This window comes from Odocoileus virginianus, chromosome X, assembly GCF_023699985.2.
Source record: "Odocoileus virginianus isolate 20LAN1187 ecotype Illinois chromosome X, Ovbor_1.2, whole genome shotgun sequence".
NCBI classification, from domain to species: domain Eukaryota; kingdom Metazoa; phylum Chordata; class Mammalia; order Artiodactyla; family Cervidae; genus Odocoileus; species Odocoileus virginianus.
In genome coordinates, this window is record NC_069708.1 from 52,186,521 (window position 1) to 52,213,636 (window position 27,116).

At 38.2% G+C, this 27,116-nt stretch overlaps 1 protein-coding gene across 1 annotated transcript; it reads right to left on the reverse strand.

Moving 5' to 3' along the window:
- Nucleotides 1-1,411: 1,411 nt before the first annotated feature.
- On the reverse strand, nt 1,412-26,783 carry CSTF2 (cleavage stimulation factor subunit 2). The gene is made up of 9 exons (XM_070461896.1): nt 26,624-26,783; nt 20,376-20,438; nt 17,573-17,632; nt 16,794-16,935; nt 15,844-16,019; nt 15,269-15,561; nt 4,440-4,550; nt 3,586-3,710; nt 1,412-1,622 (listed from the first exon to the last, which is right to left on the reverse strand). Exons 1-8 carry the CDS (start codon nt 26,739-26,741, stop codon nt 3,588-3,590), a joined length of 1,086 nt encoding a protein of 361 aa, XP_070317997.1. The 5' UTR covers nt 26,742-26,783; the 3' UTR covers nt 1,412-1,622; nt 3,586-3,587.
- Between the last annotated feature and the right edge of the window lie 333 nt (nt 26,784-27,116).

Below are 27,116 nucleotides of genomic sequence, written 5' to 3' on the forward strand. Positions count from 1 at the left end.
TGAACAGGCTACCTAGAAAGCTTCTCAGCTGTTTTGAGCAAGTTTTTCTTCCTAGGTTGCAATTATCAAGTACTTTTCTCAGCAAACTTTTGTTGTAGTAAATGCTTATATATGAGCAGAAAATTTCTCAATTTTAATGTCCCTCATAATTTTGATTATCTTTGCATTCTTTTGCTTGACATGTAAGCAATATGCTATTACATTCTCCACACCTATGGCAGGCTTTTAATTCACTTGACCATAATCCTAACGCAGAGGCTAGGACTTTGAGAATATAAATAGACTGAGGAGTAGTTCCAGTGGAACTTCACTAATTATTAAGGCACCTCTTAACCTCTTGAGGTTGGCCTGATGGAGATAAATCATGTTTCTCCTTAATGCCACTAGGAGAGAGAATACTAGGCTGAAAGAGCTGTAGGTTATAGCCAGTGGCACTGATTGTGTTCATAACCCATTTGAAAGGAGGCAGGCAGGGTCAGACCTAATGGGCAATCTGACTGCTTATAAATTTGGTCCTTTTGAAATAAATGAGAAAAATGTAAATGTAAAAATTTTAGAATTTCTATGTTTTAATTTCCCAGAATAAATTTGGTTACTGGGTAGGGCTGCAGATTAGTAATTATTTAGAAGGCAAGATGAAATGAATTGTTTGATTTCTGTTCAGTGTTTATTTCATCTTGAACATGGGAAAAATTAGTGGCTTTCTAAGCTTTTAAAAAAACTACCCAGACTGAAGAGTTTTAGAACAAGAAATGTCAACAGTCTCTTGTGTTGCTGACACATTAAAACCAGTGATCATACATCGTCCTTAACTCTGAACTATGTATGTGAATAGACTTTAGTTCATTTCAGTTCAGTCACTCAGTCTTGTCCGACTTTGTGACCCCATGGACTGCAGCATGCCAGGCCTCCCCGTCCATCACCAACTCCCAGAGTTTACTCAAATTCATGCCCACTGAACTGGTGATGCCATCCAACCATCTCATCCTCTGTTGTCCCCTTCCTGGTACTGACTAAAAAATGCATTTTGATATTTGGATTTTTCTAAACTAAATACGCTGCTCTTCTATGTAGGCTCTTTGCTTTGCTGGCCTTCTGACCATTTTACAGCTCTAAGCACATGCTATTTTCTGAGTAGACTCAGAAGCTCTAGCATGTTCTCAAAGGTCAAATATTATTATTCTTGTTGGAAGTAAACTAAGCAAGAACTAAGTTCCAGAAAACCCTGCTTCTGAGAAATCCTCAAATATCATTAAGAAGAATAAATGGTTAACTTAAAAGGAAAAACAGCTATGCAACATTAAAGTACAATATTGCAGTAAGGGTAGAAAACACATGTGAGGTTTCACCCTTGGAGTTCAGCCTTTTAAAAGCAAAAAGGTTATGCATATCAATTTGCAGTATACTAAAATTGTGTTCAAACTTTATTTCAAGTCAAAGAAAATATACAAACTAAGACAACAGAATGATCTGATTTTGTTCTGAGAGAAGGTGATAGGAGTCCTCCACCTGGCACCAATTTGAATCATTCAAGGGTTAGGATGCAGAAGTCATCTTTTTGCAACATTTCAACAAAGTTATGGAATTAATTTCCATATCTGTTGCCAGGTATTTTTGAAAACCTGTAAGGAAAAGTTGGGAGAAAGCCATTACAAGTGGAGACAAAGTTCTCTTCCCCAAACATCAGGAAGAAAAGAATTTAAAGGTAGGGGAAGGAGGCTATGCATAAGAACAAATCACCAGGGACAGATTCCTAAGGCGTCTGCCTCCTGCTTCCCCAAAATAATCATCTCTTACAGTGGAGTTTCTCAACCTAAGCACTACTGACATCTGGGGCCAGATAACTGTTTGTTATCAGAGGGTGTCCTGAGCATTACAGGAGGTTTAGCAGTATCTCTGGTCCCTACCCACTGAAAGCCAGTAGCACACCATACCCACTAAAGCTGTGATAACCAAAAACGTCTCCAGACATTTCTAAGTATCGTGTAGGGGGCAAAACCACCTCTGGCTGAGAACCACTGACCTAATGGTAATGGTACATAAGCCTGTCAGTGATAGCAGAGCTGGATCACAACCAGTAAGGTATAGGATGGAGGGAGAGCCAACCTTGGCTACAGTATGCACCAATACCAGCAAATACACATTAAAACCTTCCCAGTGGAAAACTGCAAAGAACTACATGTACCACAAGTACATATTAGTGGAGGTTTAAAAGAGATAAAAGGTGAATAAGGTCTGTAGTCTAGTTAAGAGTAATGTACCAATGTACATTTCTTCCTTTTGTGCTATAAACCAAAAAGTATTGTGTACAATAGATTCCCAAAATTTTATCATTGTGGGAAGCTAAGGGAAAGGTGCATGAGTCTCTCTGTACTATTTTCCCAACTTCCTGTGAATTTCTAATTATTTCAAAATAAAAGATAAAACAAACAAAAACCCCTGCTCTGTGGTTTATGTGCAAGGCTTTGAAATGAGGTACCTTATAAGCAAGAATACACAAGGAGAGAAATTTCAGAAACATTGTTTACCCAAAACATAATTTTCTCACATTCTAGGGGATACCTTTTCTGGCATAAATGGATTAGAAAAAGTAAAAGAGAGGAATAGTTTTTAAAAATCTATTCCTCTAACTATAATAGGCAGTCTATACTTTCACTAAAGAAAATAGAATGCCTTGGGTATCTGGACTAAAAGTTCTAGTCACACTGTAAGTCTAGTGCCATCCATCTATGACAGCTTCCCATTAAAGTTCAGTCAATTTAATGTCTAGATACAGATATAATGCACATTTACAGTTTGAAAGTTTTAACAATATTACAAATATAGATTAAAATATAATATATTTTAGTAAAGACTGCTAGTTAGTGTAAAGAGACCACTGTTAAAGCAAAATTGTTTATGAAATACAAGATGTTGGGGAAAAATTTTGTTAAAAACCCTATACATGTCATCAGGTTAGGTCACATGATTATGTTCCTTTCTATCTGACTGATGAGCAAGAAAACCAAGGGCAGTAGTGTACAGCAACCTCTAAAATGTACGGGGACTGATGGTGATGGTGGACATTCACTACCTTAAATTATGTGCTATAACAGTTTAACCTCAAAATATTCAATGCAAAATAAATACTTGAAACTAAAATGTTTATATATTTTATTGAAATTGTTTGTATTTTCACTTTGATGGGATAGTTGGGAATAAAATAATAACTGATTCTGGAAGAATACATACAAAACTATATTTAGCAGTTATGTCTTTGGAATGAGACTGAGAAACCAGAGCTTTTACCCTGAACTTTCTACATTTCTGTATTTGATTAATTTGGTTAAATTGATCATATGTCACTGTTGCAAGTTTTAGGGAAAAAAAGGTTACATGAGATTACAATCAACAATTGAACAAATGCCTATCACCTTCCCCTACCATGACAGGGACTGAGTTACTGAAGAGTGAGGGGTCTAGTCAAGAGGGGTACAGAACTCGGGTAGTCTTTAGATCAAGAGACTCTTGTTGGTTAAGCTTGAAAAGTACATACCCCAAATGCACAAGGAGCTTGTCTGACTCAGGCACAGTAAGTCTGCTCACCTTTAAGGAGCTCCAGTAGATTTCTGTATTTGTTCCTTTAAGATCAGGATACTCTGCCTCTGCTCAGGAGGCAGCATGGCGATCTGGTCTGCAGTTAGTTGAAGAACCTGCATGATCAAAGCAGCCTGTGCAGAGGAAAAAAAAAACATAATGAGTTTTAACGATGGTGGCTAAAAAAATACCACCAGCTTCTGTCCAAGATGGAAGGACAGTTCACATACGGAAAACAGAAAGCCAAAAAAAATTTAAAAAGTCAAATCAAACCAAAGAAAAAACCAAAACCAGCTGGTGAGAAGAGGCAAAATGAAAAGCACAGGTACAATGCCTAAAATTAGAAGATCCAAAGCAGACACCTTCATGAACCCCAAATTCTTACAGATGAAGATGGTATTGGTAACCCCTGGGAAGTCTACAGTTTTTAATCCTTTGAAAGGATTAAATCCTTTGAAAGGAGCTTTGAAAGTTGCTCCTTTTCACAAGCTTTGAGCTCCCTACAATGGCCAAATATAGAAACAGAAAGATACGCTTGTGGGGAATCTGCTATCATCTTTAGGGATAAAGTATAAAAGGGAGGAAAAAAGGGATTTGGATTTCCAGGTCAATCAGGCCTGCAAACAAAATATCTATTGGCACATGAGTCTGAAAAGTTAAGACAAGCTACCACTGATGTATAGCCATTTAAGAATTTTATCACCTGACCCACAGATTTTCAGGTAACAAGATCATAAAGCATTCTAAGAATATAAGCATCACTTCCAAAGGGACTCTGAAGACCCGGGACCTCCACATGGTGACTATGAAAGAGGACTGCAAAAGATTTGTGCAAATGGAGGCAGCTGGACAACATTACTTACCTTCTCATGGTCCTGTGGAGTGACTTGGCTCTGGCCAGGACTAAAGCCACCAGGCTGGCCTCCACCCTGCATGCTTCCTCCCTGCATGCCTGCTCCCTGCATGACTGGGACCTATGTGCACAGAGACAAGGAGAGATTTTCGGTACTTCTCATTTAGGTTACCAGAATCCAGTAATATTAGCAACGTGAAAAAATAGGATCAGCTGTGAACCCATCTGGTCCTGGGCTTTTGTTTGCTGGAAGATTTCTGATTATAGTTTCGATTTCCATGCTTGTGATGGATCTGTTAAGATCTTCTATTTCTTCCTGGTTCAGTTTCGGAAAGTTATCCTTTTCTAAGAATTTGTGCATTTCTTCCAAGTTGTCCATTTTATTGGTATAGAGCTACTGGTAGTAGTCTCTTATGATCCTTTGTATTTCTGTGTTCTCTGTTGTGATCTCTCCATTTTCATTTCTAATTTTGTTGATTTGATTCTTCTCCCTTTGGTTCTTGATGAGTCTGGCGAATGGTTTGTCAATTTTATTTACCTTCTCAAAGAACCAGCTTTTGGTTTTATTGATTTTTGCTATGGTCTCTTTAGTTTCTTTTGCATTTATTTCTGCCCTAATTTTTAAGATTTCTTTCCTTCTACTAACCCTGGGGTTCTTCATTTCTTCCTTCTCTAGTTGCTTTAGGTATGGAGTTAGGTTATTTATTTGACTTTTTTCTTGTTTCTTGATTTGCTATGAACCTTCCCCTTAGCACTGCTTTTACAGTGTCCCATAGGTTTTGGGTTGTTGTGTTTTCATTTTCATTTGTTTCTATGCATGTTTTGATTTCTTTTTTGATTTCTTCTATGATTTGTTGGTTATTCAGAAGTGTGTTATTTAGCCTCCATATGTTGGAATTTTTAATAGTTTTTTTTCCCTTAAATTGAGATCTAAACTTACTGCATTGTGGTCAGAAAAGATGACTGGAATCATTTCAATTTTTTTGAATTTACTAAGGCTAGATATATGGCCCAGGATGTGATCTATTCTGGAGAAGGTTCCGTGTGCACTTGAGAAAAAGGTGAAATTGACTGTTTTGGGGTGAAATGTCCTATAGATATCAATTAGGTCTAGCTGGTCCACTGTGTCATTTAAAGTCTGTGTTTCCCAAGGAAACCAGATCTGAAAGAGACACGTGCACCCCAATGTTCATCGCAGCACTGTTTATAATAGCCAGGACATGGAAGCAACCCAGATGCCCATCAGCAGACGAATGGATGAGGAAGCTGTGGTACATATACACCATGGAATATTACTCAGCCATTAAAAAGAATTCATTTGAATCAGTTCTAATGAGATGGATGAAACTGGAGCCCATTATACAGAGCGAAGTAAGCCAGAAAGATAAAGACCATTACAGTATACTAACACATATATATGGACTTTAGAAAGATGGTAACGATAACCCTATATGCAAAACAGAAAAAAGAGACTCAGATGTATGGAACAGACTTGTGGACTCTGGGAGAAGGCGAGGGTGGGATGTTTCAGGAGAACAGCATTGAAACATGTATATTATCTAGGGTGAAACGGATAACCAGCTCAGGTTGGGTACATGAGACAGGTGCTAGGGCCTGGTGCACTGGGAAGACCCAGAGGGATCGGGTGGAGAGGGAGGTGGGAGGGGGGACTGGGATGGGGAGTACATGTAAATCCATGGCTAATTCATATCAATGTATAACAAAGACTACTGTAATGATGTAAAGTAATTAGCCTCCAACTAATAAAAATTAAAAAAAAAATAAATAAATAAAGTCTGTGTTTCCTTGTTAATTTTCTGTTCAGTTGATCTATCCATAGGTGTGAGTGGGGTATTAAAGTCTCCCACTATTACAGTGTTATTGTTAATTTCCCCTTTCATACTTGTTAGTATTTGCCTTACATATTGTGGTGCTCCTATGTTGGGTGCATATATATTTATAATTGCTATATCTTCTTCTTGGATTGATCCTTTGATCATTATGTAGTGTCCTTTGTCTCTTTTCACAGCTTTTATTTTAAAGTCTATTTTATCTGATATGAGTATTGCGACTCCTGCTTTCCTTTGGTCTCTCTTTGTGTGAAATATTTTTTTCCAGCCCTTCACTTTCAGTCTGTATGTGTCCTCGTTTTGAGGTGGGTCTCTTGTAGACATCAAGTATAGGGGTTTTGCTTTTGTATCCATTCAGCCAGTCTTTGTCTTTTGGTTGGGGCATTCAACCGATTTACATTTAAGGTAATTATTGATAAGTATGGTCCCGTTGCCATTTGCTTTGTTGTTTTGCGTTTGCATTTATACAACCTTTCTGTGTTTCCTGTCTAGAGAAGATCCTTTAGCATTTGTTGAAGAGCTGGTTTGGTGGTGCTGAATTCTCTCAACTTTTGCTTGTCTGTAAAGCTTTTGAATTCTCCGATGGCTTCACAGCTGACTTCTACCAAAATTTAGAGAAGAGCTAACATCTACCTTACTCTAACTCTTCCATAAAATTGCAGATGAGGGTAAATTTCCAAACTCATTCTATGGGGCCACCATCACCCTAATACCAAAACCACACAAAGATGCCACAAAAAAAGAAAACTACAGGCCAAATCACTGATAAACATAGATGCAAAAATCCTTAACAAAATTCTAGCAAACAGAATCCAACAACATATTAAAAAGGTCATTGAAAGCATTTCCCCTGAAATCAGGAACAAGACAAGGGTGCCCACTCTCACCACTACTATTCAACATAGTTTTGGAAGTGTTGGCCACAGCAATCAGGGCAGAAAGAGAAATAAAAGGAATCCAAATAGGAAAAGAAGAAGTAAAACTCTCACTGTTTGCAGATGACATGATCCTCTACATAGAAAACCCTAAAGACTCCACCAGAAAATTACTAAAGTGAATCAATGAATATACTAAAGTTGCAGGCTATAAAATTAACACACAGAAATCCCTTGCATTCCTATACACTAACAATGAGAAAACAGAAAAGAAATTAAGGAAACAATACCATTCACCATTGCAATGAAAAGAATAAAATATTTAGGAATATATCTACCTAAAGAAACAAAAGACCTATATATAGAAAACTATAAAACACTGGTGAAAAAAATCAAAGAGGACACAAATAAATGGAGAAATATACCATGTTCATGGACTGGAAGAATCAATATAGTGAAAATGAGTATACTACCCAAAGCAATCTATAGATTGAATGCAATCCCTATCGAGCTACCAACGGTATTTTTCACAGAACTAGAACAAATAATTTCACCATTTGTATGGAAATATGAAAAACCTCGAATAGCCAAAGCAATCTTGAGAAAGAAGAATGGACATGGAGGAATCCACCTGCCTGACTTCAGGCTCTACTACAAAGCCCCAGTCATCAAGACAGTATGGTACTGGCACAAAGACAGAAATATAGATCAATGGAACAAAATAGAGAGCCCAGAGATTAATCCACGTACCTCTGGACAAAGGAGGCAAGAGTATACAATAGAGAAAAGACAACCTCTTTAACAAGTGGTGCTGGGAAAACTAGTCAACCACTTGTAAAAGAATGAAACTAGAACACTTTCTAACACCATACACAAAAATAAACTCAAAATGGATTAAAGATCTAAATGTAAGACCAGAAACTATAAAACTCCTAGAGGAAAACAGGCAAAACACTCTCTGACAGAAATCACAGCAGGATCCTCTATGATCCACCTCCCAGAATATTGGAAGTAAAAGCAAAAATAAACAAATGGGACCTAATTAAACTTAAGAGCTTTTGCACAACAAAGGAAACTATAAGCAAGGTGAAAAGACAGCCTTCAGAATGGGAGAAAATAATAGCAAACAAAGCAAGTGACAAAGAATTAATCTCAAAAATATACAAGCAACTCCTGCAGCTCAATTCCAGAAAAATAAACGACCCAATCAAAAAATGGGCCAAAGAACTAAACAGACATTTCTCCAAAGAAGACATACAGATGGCTAACAAACACATGAAAAGATGCTCAACATCACTTGTTATCAGAGAAGTGCAAATAAAAACCACAATGAGGTACCATTTCACGCCAGTCAGAACAGCTGCTATACAAAAGTCTACAAGCAATAAATGCTGGAGAGGGTGTGGAGAAAAGGGAACCCTCCTACACTGTTGGTGGGAATGCAAAGTAGTACAGCCACTATGGAGAACATTGTGCAGATTCCTTAAAAAGCTGGAAACAGAACTGCTATATGATCCAGCAATCCCACCCCTGGGCATACACACTGAGGAAACTAGAACTGAAAGAGACATGCATACCCCAATGTTCACTGCAGTACTGTTTACAATTGCCAGGACATGGAAGCAACCTAGATGCCCATCAGCATCTAAGAAAGCTGTGGTACATATACACAATGGAATATTACTCAGCTATTAAAAAGAATACATTTGAATCAGTTCTAATGAGGTGGATGAAACTGGAGCCCATTATACAGAGTGAAGTAAGCCAGAAAGATAAAGACCAATACAGTATACTAACGCATATATATGAAATTTAGAAAGATGGTAATGATAACCCTATATGCAAGACAGAAAAAGAGACACAGATGTATAGAACAGACTTTTGGACTCTGTGGGAGAAGGCGAGGGTGGGATGATCTGAGAGAATAGCATTGAAACATGTATATTATCAATTGTGAAACAGATTGCCAGTCCAGGTTTGATGCATGAGACAAGTGCTCAGGGCTGGTGCCCTAGGATGACCCAGAGGGATGGGGTGGGGAGGGAGGTGGGAGGGGGGAGGGGGGTTCAGGATGGGGAACACATGTAAATCCATTGTATATTCATATCAATGTATGGCAAAAACCACTACAATATTGTAAAGTAATTAGCCTCCAACTAATATAAATAAATGAAAAAAAATTTAAAAAAAAGGATCAGATTGTGGAAATGAGTAAAAAAGCCAAATAAATGACTCTGAAGATCAGTTCCTACTGTTAGCAACCACAGAAGGTAGGGTTTAGCCAGAGATCAACTAGTAGGTTGATACATTTGCTTATGACAGCACTAGCATCATCAACAAATACCACAAAGCGTAACTGCTACTGCTAAGTCACTTCAGTCATATCCGACTCTGTGCAACCCCATAGACAGCAGCCCACCAGGCTCCTCTATCCCTGGGATTCTCCAGGCAAGAATACTGGATTGGCCTGCCATTTCCTTCTCCAATGCATGCATGTATGCTAAGTCGCTTCAGTCGTGTCCAACTCTGTGTGATCCCACAGATGGCAGCCCACCAGGTTTCTCGGTCCAAAGGATTCTCTAGGCAAGAATACTGGAGTGGGCTGCCATTTCCTTCTCCACAAAGCACAACTGGATACTATTAAATCAAGCAAAATTCATCCACATAAGCACAGGGAAAACTGACAGCATCTGAGAAACTATCACTCAGTGGAAACAGAAATGAAAGCTGACATATTGTAGAATAATGTATGCTGGCTCACTGGGGAGCTACATTCACAGGGATACTGTCTACTTCTAATTTAATCAAATGCGGTTCATCCCAAAGGGCCCTATCCCATAAGACAGACAGAAACCATCATAATGGGAGAGGCAGAAAGGAGACAGGAAGGTCTCAGGGGAAAAGACTATCAGCCCAACATTTGCTTTTTATAACTTCCCTCAGAGAATATGCAGCAGATGCTTCTGCTAAATACAGATCAAGAAACATGACTGACCTGAGTTAACCAAGTTCCGTTATATCATTCTTACTGGTACTTAAGATCTTCAATGGGTTCAATCTTTTGGAAAACAACCGGAACCCAAGGAAAAGGCCTCAGAGCACCTAGAATACTTGTTAAAAGGTCCCTATGCTGGAATTATGTCCACACTCAAAGCATTCACCCAGAGCTTAGGTGGTGGTTGTTGATCAGTTGCTAAGTCGTCTCTTTGTGACGCTGTGAACCCATGACCTGCAGCATGCCAGGCTTCCCTGTCCTTCACTATCTCCTGGAGTTTGGTCAAACTCATGTCCATTGAGTCAGTGATACCACCTAACCATCTCATCCTCTGCCACCCCTTCTCCTCTTGTCCTCAATCTTTTCTGTCATCAGGGTTTTCTCCAATGAATTAGCTGTTTGCAATCAGGTGGCCAAAGAATTGGAACTTCAGCTTCAGCATAAGTCCCTCTAATGAATATTCAGGGTTGATTTCCTTGAGGACTAACTGGTTTGATCTCTGCTCTCCAAGCGACTCTCAACAGTCTTCTTGAGCACAACTCAAAAGCATCAATTCTTCAGTGCCCAGCCTTTTTTATGGCCCAACTCTCACGTCCATACATGACTACCAGAAAAAACCATAGATTTGACTATATGGACCTTTGCTGGCAAAGTGATGTGTCTGCTTTTTGATATGCTGTCTAGGTTTGTCGTAGCTTTTCTTCCAAGGAGCAAGCGTCTTTTAATTTCACGGCTGTAGTCACCATCTGCAGTGATTTTGGAGCCCAAGAAAATAAAGTCTGCCATTGTTTCCCCATCTATTTGCCATGAAGTGATGGCAGTGGATGCCATGACCTTAGTTTTTTTAATGTTGAGTTTTATGCCAGCTTTTTCACTCTCCTCTTTCAACCTCATCAAGAGGCTCTTTAGTTCCTTTTCACTTTCTGCCATTAGAGTGGTATCAGCTGCATATCTGAGGTAGCTGATATTTCTCCTGGCAATCTTGATTCCAGCTTGTGCTTCATCAAGCCCAGCATTTCACATGATGTACCCTGCATATACGTTAAATAAGCAGGGTGACAATAAACAGCCTTGACATAATTCCTTTTCCAATTTGGAACGAGTCTGTTGTTCCATGTCTGCTTCCAACTATTGTTTCTTGTCCTGCATACAGGTTTCTCAGGGGACATGTAAGGTGGCCTGGTATTCCCACCTCTAAGAATTTTCCAGTTTGTTGTGATCCACAAAGTCAAAGGCTTTAGCATAGTCACTGTAGCAAAAGTACATGTTTATTTTTTAATTCCCTTGCTTTTTCTATAATCCAACGGATGTTGGCAATTTGATCTCTGCTCTTATTAAACACAAACTGTTAATAAACATGATACCTGCTTCCCCAGTAGATGAAAAGCAGCAAAGCATAAAAGAAATGTGACTAAACCATTAGGAGCACATATCATAATAGCATTGTGAAGAACCAGGTGACAGTCTGACAGTGAAGGACACCAGAAAGCAAACCAGGAAATAACTATGATTTCTATTATAGCATATATAATAATGAATGGGTACATTTAATGATGACCTTGAGTAATCAAAAATGATCAAAATCATTTTTTTGCATCCTGTTTAAGAAAAGAAGAAAGCATAGTATATTTTATAAATGATTTTTCATTAAAATAGTTTAAAAACTTGGTTGAATAATTCTATTATCTGGAACATTCATTTGCATGCATTAACTCAGTTCCCAAAGACACTAGAGACATGAAGCATTAGAACAGCTTTGTACAGATTGCTAACATACTATCACTTTCAGTTCTTTATCAATACTGAATCCAGAGACCAGTCTGAACCTTAATGAGCTGTTATGGACCTGAAATATCTATGAGAATAACATTTTTGAGGCTTCAGTTAATACTAATTTAAGGTACTGTAATGTGATCTGACCATTTAATAATAGCCATTTAAAGTTTCTAGAAGAACCTGTTCTAGGCAGACAAGTAATAATACAGGTAAGCATGAATCTAGGTTTACTAAGACAGTCCCAGTTTAATGCTTTTGCCTCACAGTAATTACTGACAGCACCCTCAAATTTGTCTCTGTATAGACAATAAGTTATATAATTACCCTAGTAAAAAGAAGCCTTTATCAACAAGTTTCCAACTAGGTGGATGGAAGTTAATTTCAAAATTTGATTTAAAATTATGAATTAAGGATATACTATTAGGTTAAAAAACAAGGTGCAGAACAGTGAAAGAAGGAAAAAATAAGAATACATGTATATTCATGTTTGCAAAAATAGTATGTATTCTGATTTGCTACAAAGATACATTATAACAAAGTGTGATTATCTACAGGATATGGGGGTCGCAGGAAGACAGATATGGGGAGGAAAGGAGGTTCTTACTATCTTTTATACATGAGTGAATGTACTTTATATTATTTGTTTATAAGAAAACACACTGAACAATTTTTAAAAGTTTTAAGATAGGTCTATTAAGATCTTCTATTTCTTCCTGGTTCAGTTTTGGAAATTTATCCTTTTCTAAGAATTTGTCCATTTCTTCCAAGTTGTCCATTTTATTGGCATAGAGCTGCTGGTAGTAGTCTCTTATGATCCTTTGTATTTCAGAGTTGTCTGTTGTGATCTCTCCATTTTCATTTCTAATTTTGTTGATTTGGTTCTTCTCCCTTTGTTTCTTGATGAGTCTGGCTAATGGTTTGTCAGTTTTATTTACCTTTTCAAAAAACCAGCTTTTGGCTTTGTTGATTTTTGCTATGGTCTCTTTTGTTTCTTTTGCATTTATTTCTGCCCTAATTTTTAAGATTTCTTTCCTTCTACTAACTCTGGGGTTCTTCATTTCTATGGAGAACAGTGTGGAGATTCCTTTAAAAACTGGAAATAGAACTGCCATATGACCCAGCAATTCCACTCCTGGGCATACACACCGAGGAAACTAGATCTGAAAGAGACACGTGTACCCCAATGTTCATCGCAGCACTGCTTACAATTGCCAGGACATGGAAGCAACCTAGATGCCCATCAGCAGACAAATGGATAAGGAAGCTATGGTACATATACACAATGGAATATTACTCAGCCATTAAAAAGAATTCAATGGAATCAGTTCTAATGAGATGGATGAAACTAGAGCCCATTATAGAGAGTGAAGTAAGCCAGAAAGATAAAGACCAGTACAGTATACTAACACACATATATGGAATTTAAAAAGATGGTAACGATAACCTTATATGCAAAACAGAAAAAGAGACAGAGATGTACAGAACAGACTTTGGGACTCTGTGGGAGAAGATGAGGGTGGGATGTTCTGAGAGAACAGCATTGAAACAAGTATACTATCTAGGGTGAAACAGATCTCCAGCCCAGGTTGGATGCATGAGACAAGTGCTCAGGGCTGGTGCACTGGGAAGACCCAGAGGGATGGGATGGGGAGGGAGGTGGGAGGGGGGATAGGGATGGGGAACACATGTAAATCCATGGCTGATTCATGTCAGTGTATGGTAAAAACCACTACAATATTGTAAAGTAATTAGCCTCCAACTAATAAAAATAAATGAAAATAAAATAAAATAAAAATAAAAAAATAAAAGTTTTAAGATAAAATTTTTCTCTACCTCAAATCTAATTGGCTTTCCAGAATCTATTAATGAAAACTATGATAAATTTAACATTGCAGAGTAACAAGTCCGAGGACTAGAAGATAAAAGACCAAGAAATTATTGACAAACAGTCTTCCAGTCATTATTTTTGACATCCTTCTCAAAAGACTTCTCAGTAGAATTATATAAGGACATCGTGCAGTTATTTGTTATTTATCTCTCTACTAGAATGCAAACTCTACAGGGGCAGGACTTTATTTTGTTCACCCTGCTCTATCTCCACTACCTATAGCTCTGTCTGATATATAGTAAGTGCTCAACAAATATTTGTTGAACAATTGAATGAAAGCATTAAAAACCCATTTTAATTATGAGGCTTACTGACCATAGAGGGCACAATAAAAATCAAGCCCCAAAACACATTTTTTTAAAAAGTACAACTTGAAAAACAGCAACCAAGTTTTTTCCTACACATACCAGAAAAAAACATATGCACATTTCATATTAAAGAGGAGGGACAGATACACATATACACAATATACAATGTGCAGATAACAGAGATAGTAGTATAGTAGGACACAACATAGGTTCTATTCCTTGTTCTACCACTTTTTAGTTTTGTGAATTTGGATAAGTCACCTGAATTCTTGGGTCTCAGTTTCCAAACCTATAAAATGAGAGAATTGAATGTTTGACATGTTCCATTTCACTCTGACCATACAATTCTCTCTCATACACATGTACACATACACGCCTGAGAGGGAGTAAGGCACAGAAGCATATAGGAGAGAAAAGAGAAACACAAGTACATAGAGGAAGGAGGAAGTCACACTGAAGAAATATGAAGGTGGAAGAGCTAGAGGCAAACAAAAGTATTAGCAGAAAAAAAAAAAAAACCAAAACAAAATAAGCAAATAAACTCACGGAGAAGATACACATGTACTACCTGAAGGGTATAAAGGATGGAGATGACAACACATAGATAATCATAGCCCACCATAACACATAGCTGGAGAAAGCCAAATAAAGAGAAAGAAGAGAAAATTCAGTTGCACAGCTTTTAAGGTGAGCATTAGTAAATTGCCGTTCATACTCCACTGTTTACTTTAGGCTATGTGATGAAAGTAAATTAAAACAGATTTCTGCAAACCTAAGATTAGATAAATGGCCACAAATAGTTCTTCATATGTTTGAATGCAGTAGTTCTTAGGGCTATACATTAGAATTGTTTGGGGGAGGCTTTTCAAATTATCCATGCCTAGATTCTACTGATGTACATGCTGTCCATTAAAATCAGGGGCTCTGTTCTGAATGGAATTTGAAATGGTGGGACAAGGTTATACTTATGGACTATACTCCTGGCAGTCAGAAAACCACCACAACCTAAGGAACAGAGAAACAAAAGGAAGGGAGATCCTAATCTTCCCCAACAAGCTCAGAAACCAGAAAGCAGTAATAATCAGCCTCAATAACCAATTCCTAAATAGATCAAGACTTCACATGGAAGTGAGAGCACTACACATACCTGTCTGGATCCCTGGGGTCCAACAGCCCCCATATTAATTGGACTGGGACCTTGGATTCCACTAGGTATAGGGCCTCTTGGGCCTGGCACTGGGCCCCTTGTATCCATGCTTCTGGCCTCCATTCCTCTGACTTCCATTGCACGAGCCTCCATAGCACGGGCCTCCATTGCGCGGGCCTCCATTGCACGGGCCTCCATTGCACGGGCTTCTAATCCTCTAGCATCTAATCCTCTAGCCTCCATGGCTCGTGCCTCCATCCCTCGTGCATCTATGCCTCGGGGATCTCTTCCACCTATAAAAAAAAAGTTGAAAAACTATTCGGTAGCTACCCACATTTACTGCAAGAAGAACCAATAATCAAAGAAAGACAGAAATCTCTTTTCTCCAGTCACATCTCCCCCAGCTACATCAGACTGCTTTCTCCTTTTCAGTTTCTCAAATTTTCAGATAAACTTGAAAAATGTTTGCCAACTCTACTGCCCCAGCATTCTGAATCCCAGATTGGAGCCTAAGACAGAGCATTCATCATGAGTCCACAACTACCAGTCAGCTTTGTGACATGGTTTCCCCTCACCTCTGCCATCCAAGGGTGGACCCCTCTGATCTATCATAGGTCCTCTTGGCTCTGCCATTAGAGGTCTGGGTTCAGTTAATGGCCCTCCCCTCATCTCATGTGGGGGTGGGCCACGGCTGTCATGGCCAGGGACATGGTGCATGGGCGGACCCTGATGAGGTGGTCCCAGGTAACCTCTAGAGATGGAGAAAAAAATGTTATATTTTAAAAGAGAACAAAACAACATGAAAAGTGTCAACCAGAAGATCAGTAAGTAAAAATTAGATAAAGAATTGATACAAACATCAGTCTACAAATTCTAAGAGAATAACACAAAACAGGTCAAAGACAAACTATAGAGATGTAAACCCATGTATTTCAGAATTTCATATTTGGTCAGGGAACTCAAATTAAGGAGGAATTAATGGATATCCATTATATATAATGAATACACAGTATGGTGCTTAAGAACATGGGTTATTGTATGGGTTCAAATCTGGGCTTTATCACGTATTAGTTGTGTGATCTTCAGCACATTTGCTTAACTTCTTGATGCCTTGGTTTCTTCATCTGTAACATGGGACTGATATTAGTATCAACCTCAGGGTTAGTATCAACAACAGGGTTGTTGTGTAGATTTAATGGAATAATCTCAATGAAGTATTCAAAGCAGATTCAGAGGCATAAACCCCATTAATATCCATTATTATTGCTATTATTAGTTTTTCCCCAGTCTGATATGTCTGCTAGAATTTCTAATTCCTGAGGATGAAGTAGCAATGGTTAGTTCAAAATGACATACTTCAACTACAAATTCTGCCCAGCAAGTGCTTTGTTTTGGACAGTGGTCATGAATATTTATTTATCTTTTGAAATAGGCAAACAGGCACAAATGGTATAAGAAGACTTTGTTCTCAAAGCAAGGGAATATTCTAATTCTTCCAATCTTTTTCTTCTGTGTCAGGGCTTACCTAGGTTCTACCTCTCCAGTTACAGAAAGTAAAGTGCCTCCACGTGGGTCATTTGGAGCATCTCCCAACAGACCTCGAGGCGTTGGGACGTTGGCAGGCAAGGGCCCACGCTGCATTGCTGCTCTGGGGTCTTGCATTGGCACTGACAGGGAAACAAACGGGGAGTTAACTGCTGTGAAGGACACATATGGCAACAAGGAATGACTCTACCACTGACAACGTAGTTCAGACACCGTAGAGTGGATGAAATCTCACCACAGCAGAGTCCTCTTGCAGCTCAAGAACAGAAGCAGGGTATAGGCAGAATCTGTGCCAGGTCAGAGGTATGGATGGAATTATAAAGAGCAAACTGGGGAGCAACCTGCCAAGGCCTAGCACTGCAATCTGAAGAAGAAACTTGGGCCCTTGGTTTTGCTTAGAATCAATCTTAGTTCAAGGATCAGAGCCACAAAAGAGTTAGGGTCTTGGCATACGTGAACACTGCCATGGCTCTGTGAGAACCGGCTGTCTCCTTACAGACTGCTATTCCATCCAAGCCTCCTGACACCAGTAGGGAGGGAGTACAGCCTCAGAAAGATGCCCATATCCTCCATGTTCTCTGCCCTGTGTGAAGACATCAATCTTAGGCCTGTGGCCCCAAGAGGGGAAAAAAAAAAACAACCCCAAACACTACCCTTGTGGGTTTCAAACATGAAGATAACTGCCGAGCAGTCCTTATCCTCTCAATGTCCCACCCTAAACATCACAAGCAAAAGGAAGCCCGCAGATACAATGGGTACCTTGAACTCGCTCAATTGATGCAGGCCCGGTGGGTCCCACGGGCGAGTGCTGTACAGTTCCTAAGTGAGCAGTAAGTTCAAAAGGAGAAAGAGCAGACACTTAAAATAACTTGCACACACACATGCAGAAGCATACAGACACTGGAGATTTATACATAATATCAGTTAAAAAGCTAAGAGGTCATTAGCTTGCCTTGAGCTACAAAATCTTCCTAAACTATATGATCTGAAACTGTCCTGCTTTGATGAGACTGCTTCCTAAGGTAAAACCTGTGGGCCACTGATTTTATCTGGGCAGGAATAACCAGCCACTTGTAATTTTCACCTCTGCTACTAGGATTTCCCTTAAATCTTATGATACTATGAAAAAAAAGAAACAAAATATAAAACAGATGCTTTTGAATCTCTAGTTAGGCAAAGGAGGCAAACATATTTTCATAAGCAAAAAATGGAAGAAATTGCAGTGAATCTGGAGGGCAAGATTTATTCTGGAAAAGCCCATAACAAAAGTGGAACAGTATTACTTCTGTCATATTTTAAGGCACAAAAATTTCTGCTATCAAATGGGGAAATAGAGTGAATGAACTTTAGATAAAGAAAGATAATATCACTCCTCAAGAAGTACTCAGCCAATGTAAGTTTTTGATAAACACCACGACACCGGTAAAGACTAATAAGATGACAAGGGCACCAATGCTAAACTAAGGCAGCAGAAGGCAAGAAGTCTCTTCTTAAGCATCTCACTGTCTCTTTTCACCTTTACAAATGTTCAAAAGAAGTATGGATTGCAGGAAAAGAATGACAAACTGGGTACAAATCAAAGATTCTTGCTTCTTCTGCTGGGTACTAAAGGAAAACTAGGAAGCAAAGTCTCATTTTATCTCTTCATGAAGACATCCTTCATATACCTTCAAAACTCAACTCATTTCCCTTTGTTAACTTTTGACCAGAAGGGTGAAGATAACTACATCAAGAGGGAAGATGTCTTATGGAAGTGTGTATTAAACAAAGTTTGGTTTATTCATGGCTGGGGGAGAGGCAAAGGTATGACTGGAACTCTAATTCCTTCTAAGTATTCAAAGCAGAAATACTTTGTGACACATACTACTGATAGTGGCGGAGCTGGGTAGGGCACAACAGCACAAAAGCATGGGCTGCTCAGATGAGGTGTTTAGACGAAAGCTTGTTCCACTGTCAACAGCCTGACAAGATTATGCATTGTCACTTCAGCCACCAATATCAGTATATAAACCACAGACAAGGAGTACAGTGCATAGATCTTTATCTTAGTATTTTGCTTAAAAAAAAAAAAAAGGGTTTGGGGGAATTCCCTGGCAGTCCAGTGGTTAGGACTCAGTGCTTTTACTGAGGTGGCCTGGGTTCAATCCCTGGTTGGGGAATTAAGATCCCCCGAGCCATTGGGAATAGCTAAAAAAAAAAATTAAAAAATAATTCAAAAATGGGTTTTACTCATAGACCACATGCTAATAAGTAATTTAAGCTTCCTTATACTTATCCAAAACAGTTCTTTCTAATCACAAGGACACAATGAACAAGAATATGTGCTTAGTCACTCAATTGTGTTCAACTCATTGCAGACTCCATGGACTGCAGCCCGCCAGGCTCCTCAGTCCATGGGGTTTCCCAGGCAAGAATACTGGAGTGGGTTGTCATTTCCTCCTCCAGGGGATCTTTCTGATCCAGGAATTGAACCCAGCTCTCTCTCTTTCTCTCTCTGCATTGTAGGCAGATTCTTTACCATCTGAGCCACCGGGGAAGCCCATGAATTAGAATAGAAGACATTAAAAAGCATTTTTGGAAGTTAATAGAAGCAATGTGGACTGACAGAAAGAGGAGAGATTTTAGAGTCAGAGATTTTGGAATCTTAGTTCTGCAACTTATTAGCTGGAAGAGAAGACGAGTGCACCAAGCCCAGTTTACCTTATTCAGATACCAGTATTTACTTACCTTGTCCCCTTGAGAAAGTAACTCAGAACTCTGAGCTTCCGGCTCTTCACTGAAAACTGAAGTGCTGCCACCCCCACCTATCTTGCAAGGATGTTTATGAAAACTAAAGTGTGCGGCCTATAGGATGCACTCAGTTTTATTGTTAGTTCTTTTTTTTCCCCTCTCTCTCTTCCCGATGTTGGTTTCAAACAAATCACTGTAATCTTTTTCTTCAAACTTCAGTAACAGAGAGAAATAACGTGGTGATTTTGGAGTGGCTGTCGCTGTGGTGGTATCCAGTGTTACTACCACAGTATAACATACACTTACCAAGCAGGCATCACAGACCTTTGATTCCCCACCCCCTAGTTTTCTCTGGGGTTTAAATTTAGTCTTCCACATATCTAGCCACATGTTACATGCTCATTACTAAAATTCCTTACTCAGATCTCCATAGAGGGAGAGGGAACATGTGAGTAGAAGCATTAAACTACCAGGAAAATGTGATATAAGTTAAACAGAAACAAAGAATTCATTTGCTTCATCATTAATTCTTGTAGAGTTGGGCTCTAAATCACTTGACAGTGCTGTCCAACAGAATTTTCTGCAATGATAGGAATGTTCTATATCTACAATATCCAGTATGGTATCCTAGCCATATGCAGCTACTGAGCACTTAGAATGCAGCTAGTGTACATGAGGAACTGAATTTTAGATTTTACCTAATTTCCCTTTAATCCAATTTAATTAATTTCATATTTGAATAGCCAAGTGTGGTTTCTGGCTGCCATACCAGTGCAGATATAGAACATTTCCAAGTCTAGTCCACATTAATTGGATATTAGTATTTATTTACCTTGTCCCCGCTCCATGGACACTGGTCCACTTCCTGGCATTCCAACCTGGGCCTGCATTCCTCCTAGAAGATAAAGGGCAGGAAAGAAAAACATAAAGACAGTAGTGGAAAAATTTGGACAATGGCTGTTAACAAATTTCCCCTTTCTGTCCCATAAGCAGAAACCTACAAAGGAGGATCATTAACTACAACTAAACAATGGATATATACAGAAGATGGGAGTTTGTTAGTGTACTTAAGCCTCAGTGACAGAAAAGTGAGTTATGTGAGATTAAGTGAGATTAAGCGAGTTAAGATTAAGATTCTTAATCTCACTCATTACCAAACCTTGGCAGGGTGTTCTGTAATACAGCATAATGGCACATACTTCCTCCCACAAGAGTTAGTACTGTTCCCAGGATACTTTGTATTACAAATGTGTGAGTATATTGTTTCAGTGGTGACAAAGATTTGTGGGGGCACAGCTGGCATTTTATGAGAAGCTAACAGGTATACTATTAATAGATATCCTGCAAAGTGTGAGACAGTTCTATCAAATTGAGAATTACTCTATCCTGCAAAACTTTCAAATGTCTTGCTGAATATTCACATAAATGAAAATCTTTTTACAATCGTCTGAACTTAGAACTTGTCTGTTTTATTTGTAAGCAAAGAGCTTCTTTGCCCTGTTTTTACACCAACACATACACACACTGAATTTTCCAAAAATGCAATTACTGAGCATTATGGGTACTGTCTCTTGTTAATAACTTTACCAAGAGTTTTCATTTTCACCATTCAGAAAATCACATCATCAATGTCAATGGTCCTTGTGGTATCTGAATTGCCAAAACATACCTGGATCTATCTTTTACAGTATAGGTGCAAACATCTGTTATTTTTTGTTTTCTAGCGTACTTGTGCTCAAATACTTGCATATTTATAATATTTTTTATTATAAGTTAGTTTCCTTTTACTTCCCCTTTATAGTTAGGGTAACTATACCACATTTTCTTAGAAACCATGTTAAGTATGTTATATCATCTGTACATTTCATTTTAGGATAGTAAAGCATCACTGTAAGATATCTGTTATAAAAAGGAGTCACTGCGTCTAATAGTGTTGAGAATGACAGTTCTACTCTAACCAGCAGGGGTATGATTGCTATACAAAGACTAAACATGTACCATAAGCACTTGTCTGGTCCTTCCCACACAGCAGCAATTTTCTTTTCCCCAAAACGGTAATATTTGCCGCAAAAGGGGAGAAAAGACACGCTGAACTATTTGCAGTTCTTTAATACTTATCTAAAATACCCAAGTACATGTCACATTCTCTTATCCCATTTAACATGTCAGGCACCAAAGAGCCATGAATTGAGAACCTGAATCTGTGCTAGCCCTAAAAATGTTACTAAGTAATTGTCATTTTAGACAACTGATTTGATAAAATTAATATAGCCTCCAGGCTTGCTCATCTGTAAAGGGAACGAGTATCTTCTCAGAATGTGGTCCCCAGATGAGCAGCATCATCACCACCAGGAATGTGTCAGAACTGCAAAGCTCAGAGCCCTACCTCAGACCTGCTGATTTAGAAAGTCTGGGTGTGGAGACCAGTAATCTGTGTTTTAATAAGCCCTTCAGGTGAAGCTAATGCACATTAACATCTGAGGTCTAAATGATTTCAAAGTTCTCTTTTAGCCATAACATGCTATGTATATTCAGACTACTCACCAAAACAATACAAAGATTCAGGATCTGAGGTAAGCAGTGGCAGAAGGCATCATGGGCCTAATTTCTCATATTACACTATCACATAAAGGCACCTTTATTTGTATGGGCTAGCTTCCCAGAAGTGGAATTGGTGGGTCAAAATATGCATGAATTTTTAATGTGAGACTATTAAAAGGATGAAAAACTTCACATTTCCACTAGCAATGTATAGCATCACTCTCTCCACCAAGTGTCATCTCTGAAAACTTTTGCTTGTCTGCTAGGCTCAAGTATAGTGAAATCTTGTTATTTAATTTGCAATCCCCTGAAAAGAAATGAATGTTTTTATTGCCATCTGGATTTGCTCTTCTAAGAAGTGCCTACTCATTTTCTTTGCTTACTTTTCTACTAGTTTGTTCCCCCTTCTTAGCAACTGCCAAAGAGCTTCGTACAGGGTATCCTAAAACTTGTAGTGAAGTTTTAATAACTTTAGAACTATAAACACTACAAACTCATTTAAAAAAAACTTGAAAATTCAATTACTTAAATTCATTTTACACTTACTTTATGTTTCTAATACTCTAGAATTAGCAAAGTTCCTTTATTCTTTAATAAGGTGCTAAGGATATTCATTTTCCTTTAAATACTGCTTTCACTATTTCCCCACATGCTTTTTAATGGAGTGTATTAGTTTTTGTTGTATTTTTGATAATTATAAATTTCTTTTTATTTCCTCTTTAATTCAAGGATTACCAAGAATATGCTCCTTAACTTTAAAAGGTTTTTTTCAGTTGCCTTTTAATTATTTATTCCTATCTTTATTGGCTTATAAACAAAGAATGCAGCATGTAAAATCTCTACATATTAAAACTTTATACTTTTTATGGCTAAGTAGTCACTTTTTAATGGGGTGACTATATTTTCTAGTCAAAATACATAAGGCTCCCTCTCTATATTAAATCAAGCTTACTGGTTCCATTATTTTATTTCTAAACATCCTTACTTACATTTTGTCTACAGATGACAATGATTTATACACTGTATATTAACAGTTCATGACAATGTTAAGTACAGAAATGGAGAGACATTTAATAGCAACTTGACACTGCTGTGACATACAAATGCATGATGTGCACTAGGCTCCTTGAACAGGGCATAGACCAGCTTAGGTGTTTCTCAATTCATGTAATAAGTTGCATGTCACGAGTTGCACACTTGCCATGTGTAATAGGACCACATTACATACAACTTGTGATATTTTAAGGTAAGCTAAGTGAAAGTGAAAGTGAAGTCGCTCAGTCGTGTCTGACTCTTTGCCACCCCATGGACTGTAGCCCACCAGGCTCCTCTGTCCATGGGATTCTCCAGGCAAGAGTGGGTTGCCATTTCCTTCTCCATAAGGTAAGCTAGGCACCTATAACACAAGAAAATATATAAAACACGGAATCTCTTTCAGCGAAAAGTAATTTAAGTTCAATGGTAACTCTATAGGATAAGGGAAAACCGTTGAGTTTACAGAAACTTATTTAAAAATCCCTTCTCCCAGGAACATACCTCAACATAATAAAAGCCATGTATGATAAACCCAAGCAAACATTATCCTGTTGATGAAAAATGATGAAAAATTGAAAGCATTTCCCCTAAAGTCAGGAACAAGACAAGGGTGCCCACTCTCACCACTACTATTCAACATAGTTTAGGAAGTTTTAGCCACAGTAATCAGAGAAGAAGAACAAATAAAAAGAATCCAGATTGGAAAAGAAGAAGTAAAACTCTCACTATCTGACATGATCCTCTACACAGAAAACCCTAAGGACTCCACCAGAAAATTACTAGGCTAATCAATGAATACAGTAAAGCTGCAGGATATAAAATTAACACACAGAAATCCCTTGCATTCCTATACACTAACAATGAGAAAACAGAAAGAGAAATTAAGGTAACAATCCCATTCACCATTGCAACGAAAAGAATAAAATACTTAGGAATATATCTACCTAAAGAAACAAAAGACCTATTTTTAGAAAAATATAAAACACTGATGAAAGAAATCAAAGAGGACACAAATAAATGGAGAAATACACCATGTTCATGGATTAGAAGAATCGATATAGCAAAACTGAGTATACTACCCAAAGCAATCTATAGATTCAATGCAATCCCTATCAAGCTACCAATGGCATTTTTCACAGAACTAGAACAAATAATTTCACAATTTGTATGGAAATATGAAAAACTTCGAATAGCCAAAGCAATCTTGAATAAAGGAGAATGGAACTGGAGGACTCAACCGGCCTGACTTCAGGCTCTACTACAAAGCTACAGTCATCAAGACAGTAGGGTACTGGCACAAAGACAGAAATATAGATCAATGGAACAAAATAGAGAGCCCAGAGATAAATCCATGCACCTATGGACACCTTATCTTTGACAAAGGAGGAAAGAATATACAATGGAGAAAAGATAATCTCTTTAACCAGTGATGCTGGGTAAACTGGTCAAGCACTTGTAAAAGAATAAAACTAGAACACTTTCTAACAGCATACACAAAAATAAACTCAAATGGATTAAAGATCTAAACATAAGACCAGAAACTATAAACTCCTAGAGGAAAACGTAGGCAAAACACTCTCTGACAGAAATCACAGCAGGATCCTCTATGACCCACCTCCCAGAGTAATGGAAATAAAAGCAAAAATAAACAAATGGGACCTAATTAAACTTAAAAGCTTTTGCACAACAGAGGAAACTATAAGCAAGGTGAAAAGGCAGCCTCCAGAATAGGAAAAAATAATAGCAAATGAAGCAATGACAAAGAATTTCAAAATTATATAAGCAGCTCCTGCAGCTCAATTCCAGAAAAATAAATGACCCAATCAAAAAATGGGCCAAAGAACTAAACAGACATTTCTCCAAAGAAGACATACAGATGGCTAACAAACACATGAAAAGATGCTCAACATCACTCATTACCAGAGAACAGTAAATCAAAACCACAAAGAGGTACCGTCTCACACTGGTCAGAATAGATGCTATCAAAAGGTCTACAAACAATAAACGCTGGAGAAGGTGTGGAGAAAAGGGAACCAAATGTACCCCAATGTTCATCACAGCACTGTTTACAATAGCCAGGACATGGAAGCAACCTAGATGTCCATTGGCAGATGAATGGATAAGAAAGCTGTGGTACACATACACAATGGAATATTACTCGGCCATTAAAAAGAATGCATTTGAATCAGTCCTAATGAGGTGGATGAATCTGGAGTCTATTATGCAGAGTGAAGTAGGTCAGAAAGAAAAACACCAACACAGTATACTGACGCATATATATGGAATTTAGAAAGATGGTAATGATGACTCTGTATGCAAGACTGCAAAACAAATACAGATGCAAAGAAGAGTCTTTTGGACTTTGTGGGAGAAGGCGAGGGTGGGATGATTTGAGAGGGTAGTGTTGAAACGTATATATTATCATATGTGAAGTGCATTGCCCGTCCAGGTTCGATGCATGTGACAGGGTGCTCAGGACTGGTGCAATGGGATGACCCTGGGGGATGGGATGGGGAGGGAGGTGGGAGGGGCTTCTGGATGAGAAATACATGTGCATCTGTGGCTGATTCATGTCAGTGTATGGCAAAAACCACTACAATATTTTAAAGTAATTAGTCTCCAATTAAAATAAATTAAAAAAAAAATCCCTTCTCCCATTCCTTGTCAACTTTGCTCTTTAGACTGGTTTCTCTACAAAGCAGAAAAATTTAAATTCAAATTATCACCTATTATTTGTGTTGCAGTCAATCTAACCCAGATTAGATAAAATAACAAGTGAGTTTGTTGCATAAAAAACTTTAAATACATGTCATATGTTCATACAGGTGTTTCATATGAGGAATCACTATTCCACCCATAACATTTTTAGTTATGGTTGCTGAATGATGAAAAGCTATAAGTGTAATATTAATTCCTATATATACACAATTTTAGTGAACATATTAGTTTTTTAAAATTATTTTTTCCTCTTTTTGTCTAATTATAGTTCATGAAATACAGTGTTATGTTTGTTAAACATAATGATAACAACAAACATGAGCAGGCATTTTATTTTGTTTCCCGCCCCTCACCCACCCCATGTACTTTTTAACCTAACCTAACAGTCTCTGGCTTTTAGCGGGAGAATTCAGTCCATTCACGTTTAGCAGAATGACTACATGAGACTTTATTCCTTCCACCTTATCTCTATGTTTATTATTACTAACTTCACAATGTCGTTTCCTTTTCTCTTTATTTGTTGATCTGGTGTAGTTTCCATTCGCTTTATTTTTCCCCTCATTAACTTGGAATTTTATCATTCTTTGCCTTGCTCTCATAATCAGACATGTAAATTTGTATACAATAAATCAACTATTTCTTCCACCTAGGATATATACTGCCTAGCTATACATTAGTATCAAGATCTCAGTGCCACATCATTAATTTTGCTATATACTATGCCATTTGCTATAACAAAACTCTAGCAAAACACCAAAATGGCAAAGACTCTAAATGAAAACATACCTCCAGGAGCTAAGGAACCAGGGCCAGGTCCTGTTACAGTGGCTGGTATCTGCCCTGGTGCTGCAACTCCAGCCTGCAGGGAAGCTTGCATCAGAGGAGGTGCGCCATTGACATGCATTCCACTCTGACCAAGAGAAAAACCAGAGTATGTATATGCCTCTGTGGAGACTCAACATGCAAAGTCTTCAAATGGACACCATCAAGTATTCTACCAAGTACCCTTTTCTCACAGCATGTCTAATGCAACGTTAGATTTATAACACTTTGAACAGAAGTTGCAATACATACAATGAGCCTGGTTACATAGAATACGACTAAGAGAGACCATATTCTAAAAGTAAAGATACACAAGTCTTGTCTGTGCAGTGAGGTCATTTTGTTGTTCAGTGGCTCTGTTGTGTTCAACTCTTTGTGATCCCATGGATTATAGCACACCAGGCTTCCCTGTCCTTCATCATTTCCCAGAGGGTTTTCCAAACTCATGCATTTGGTT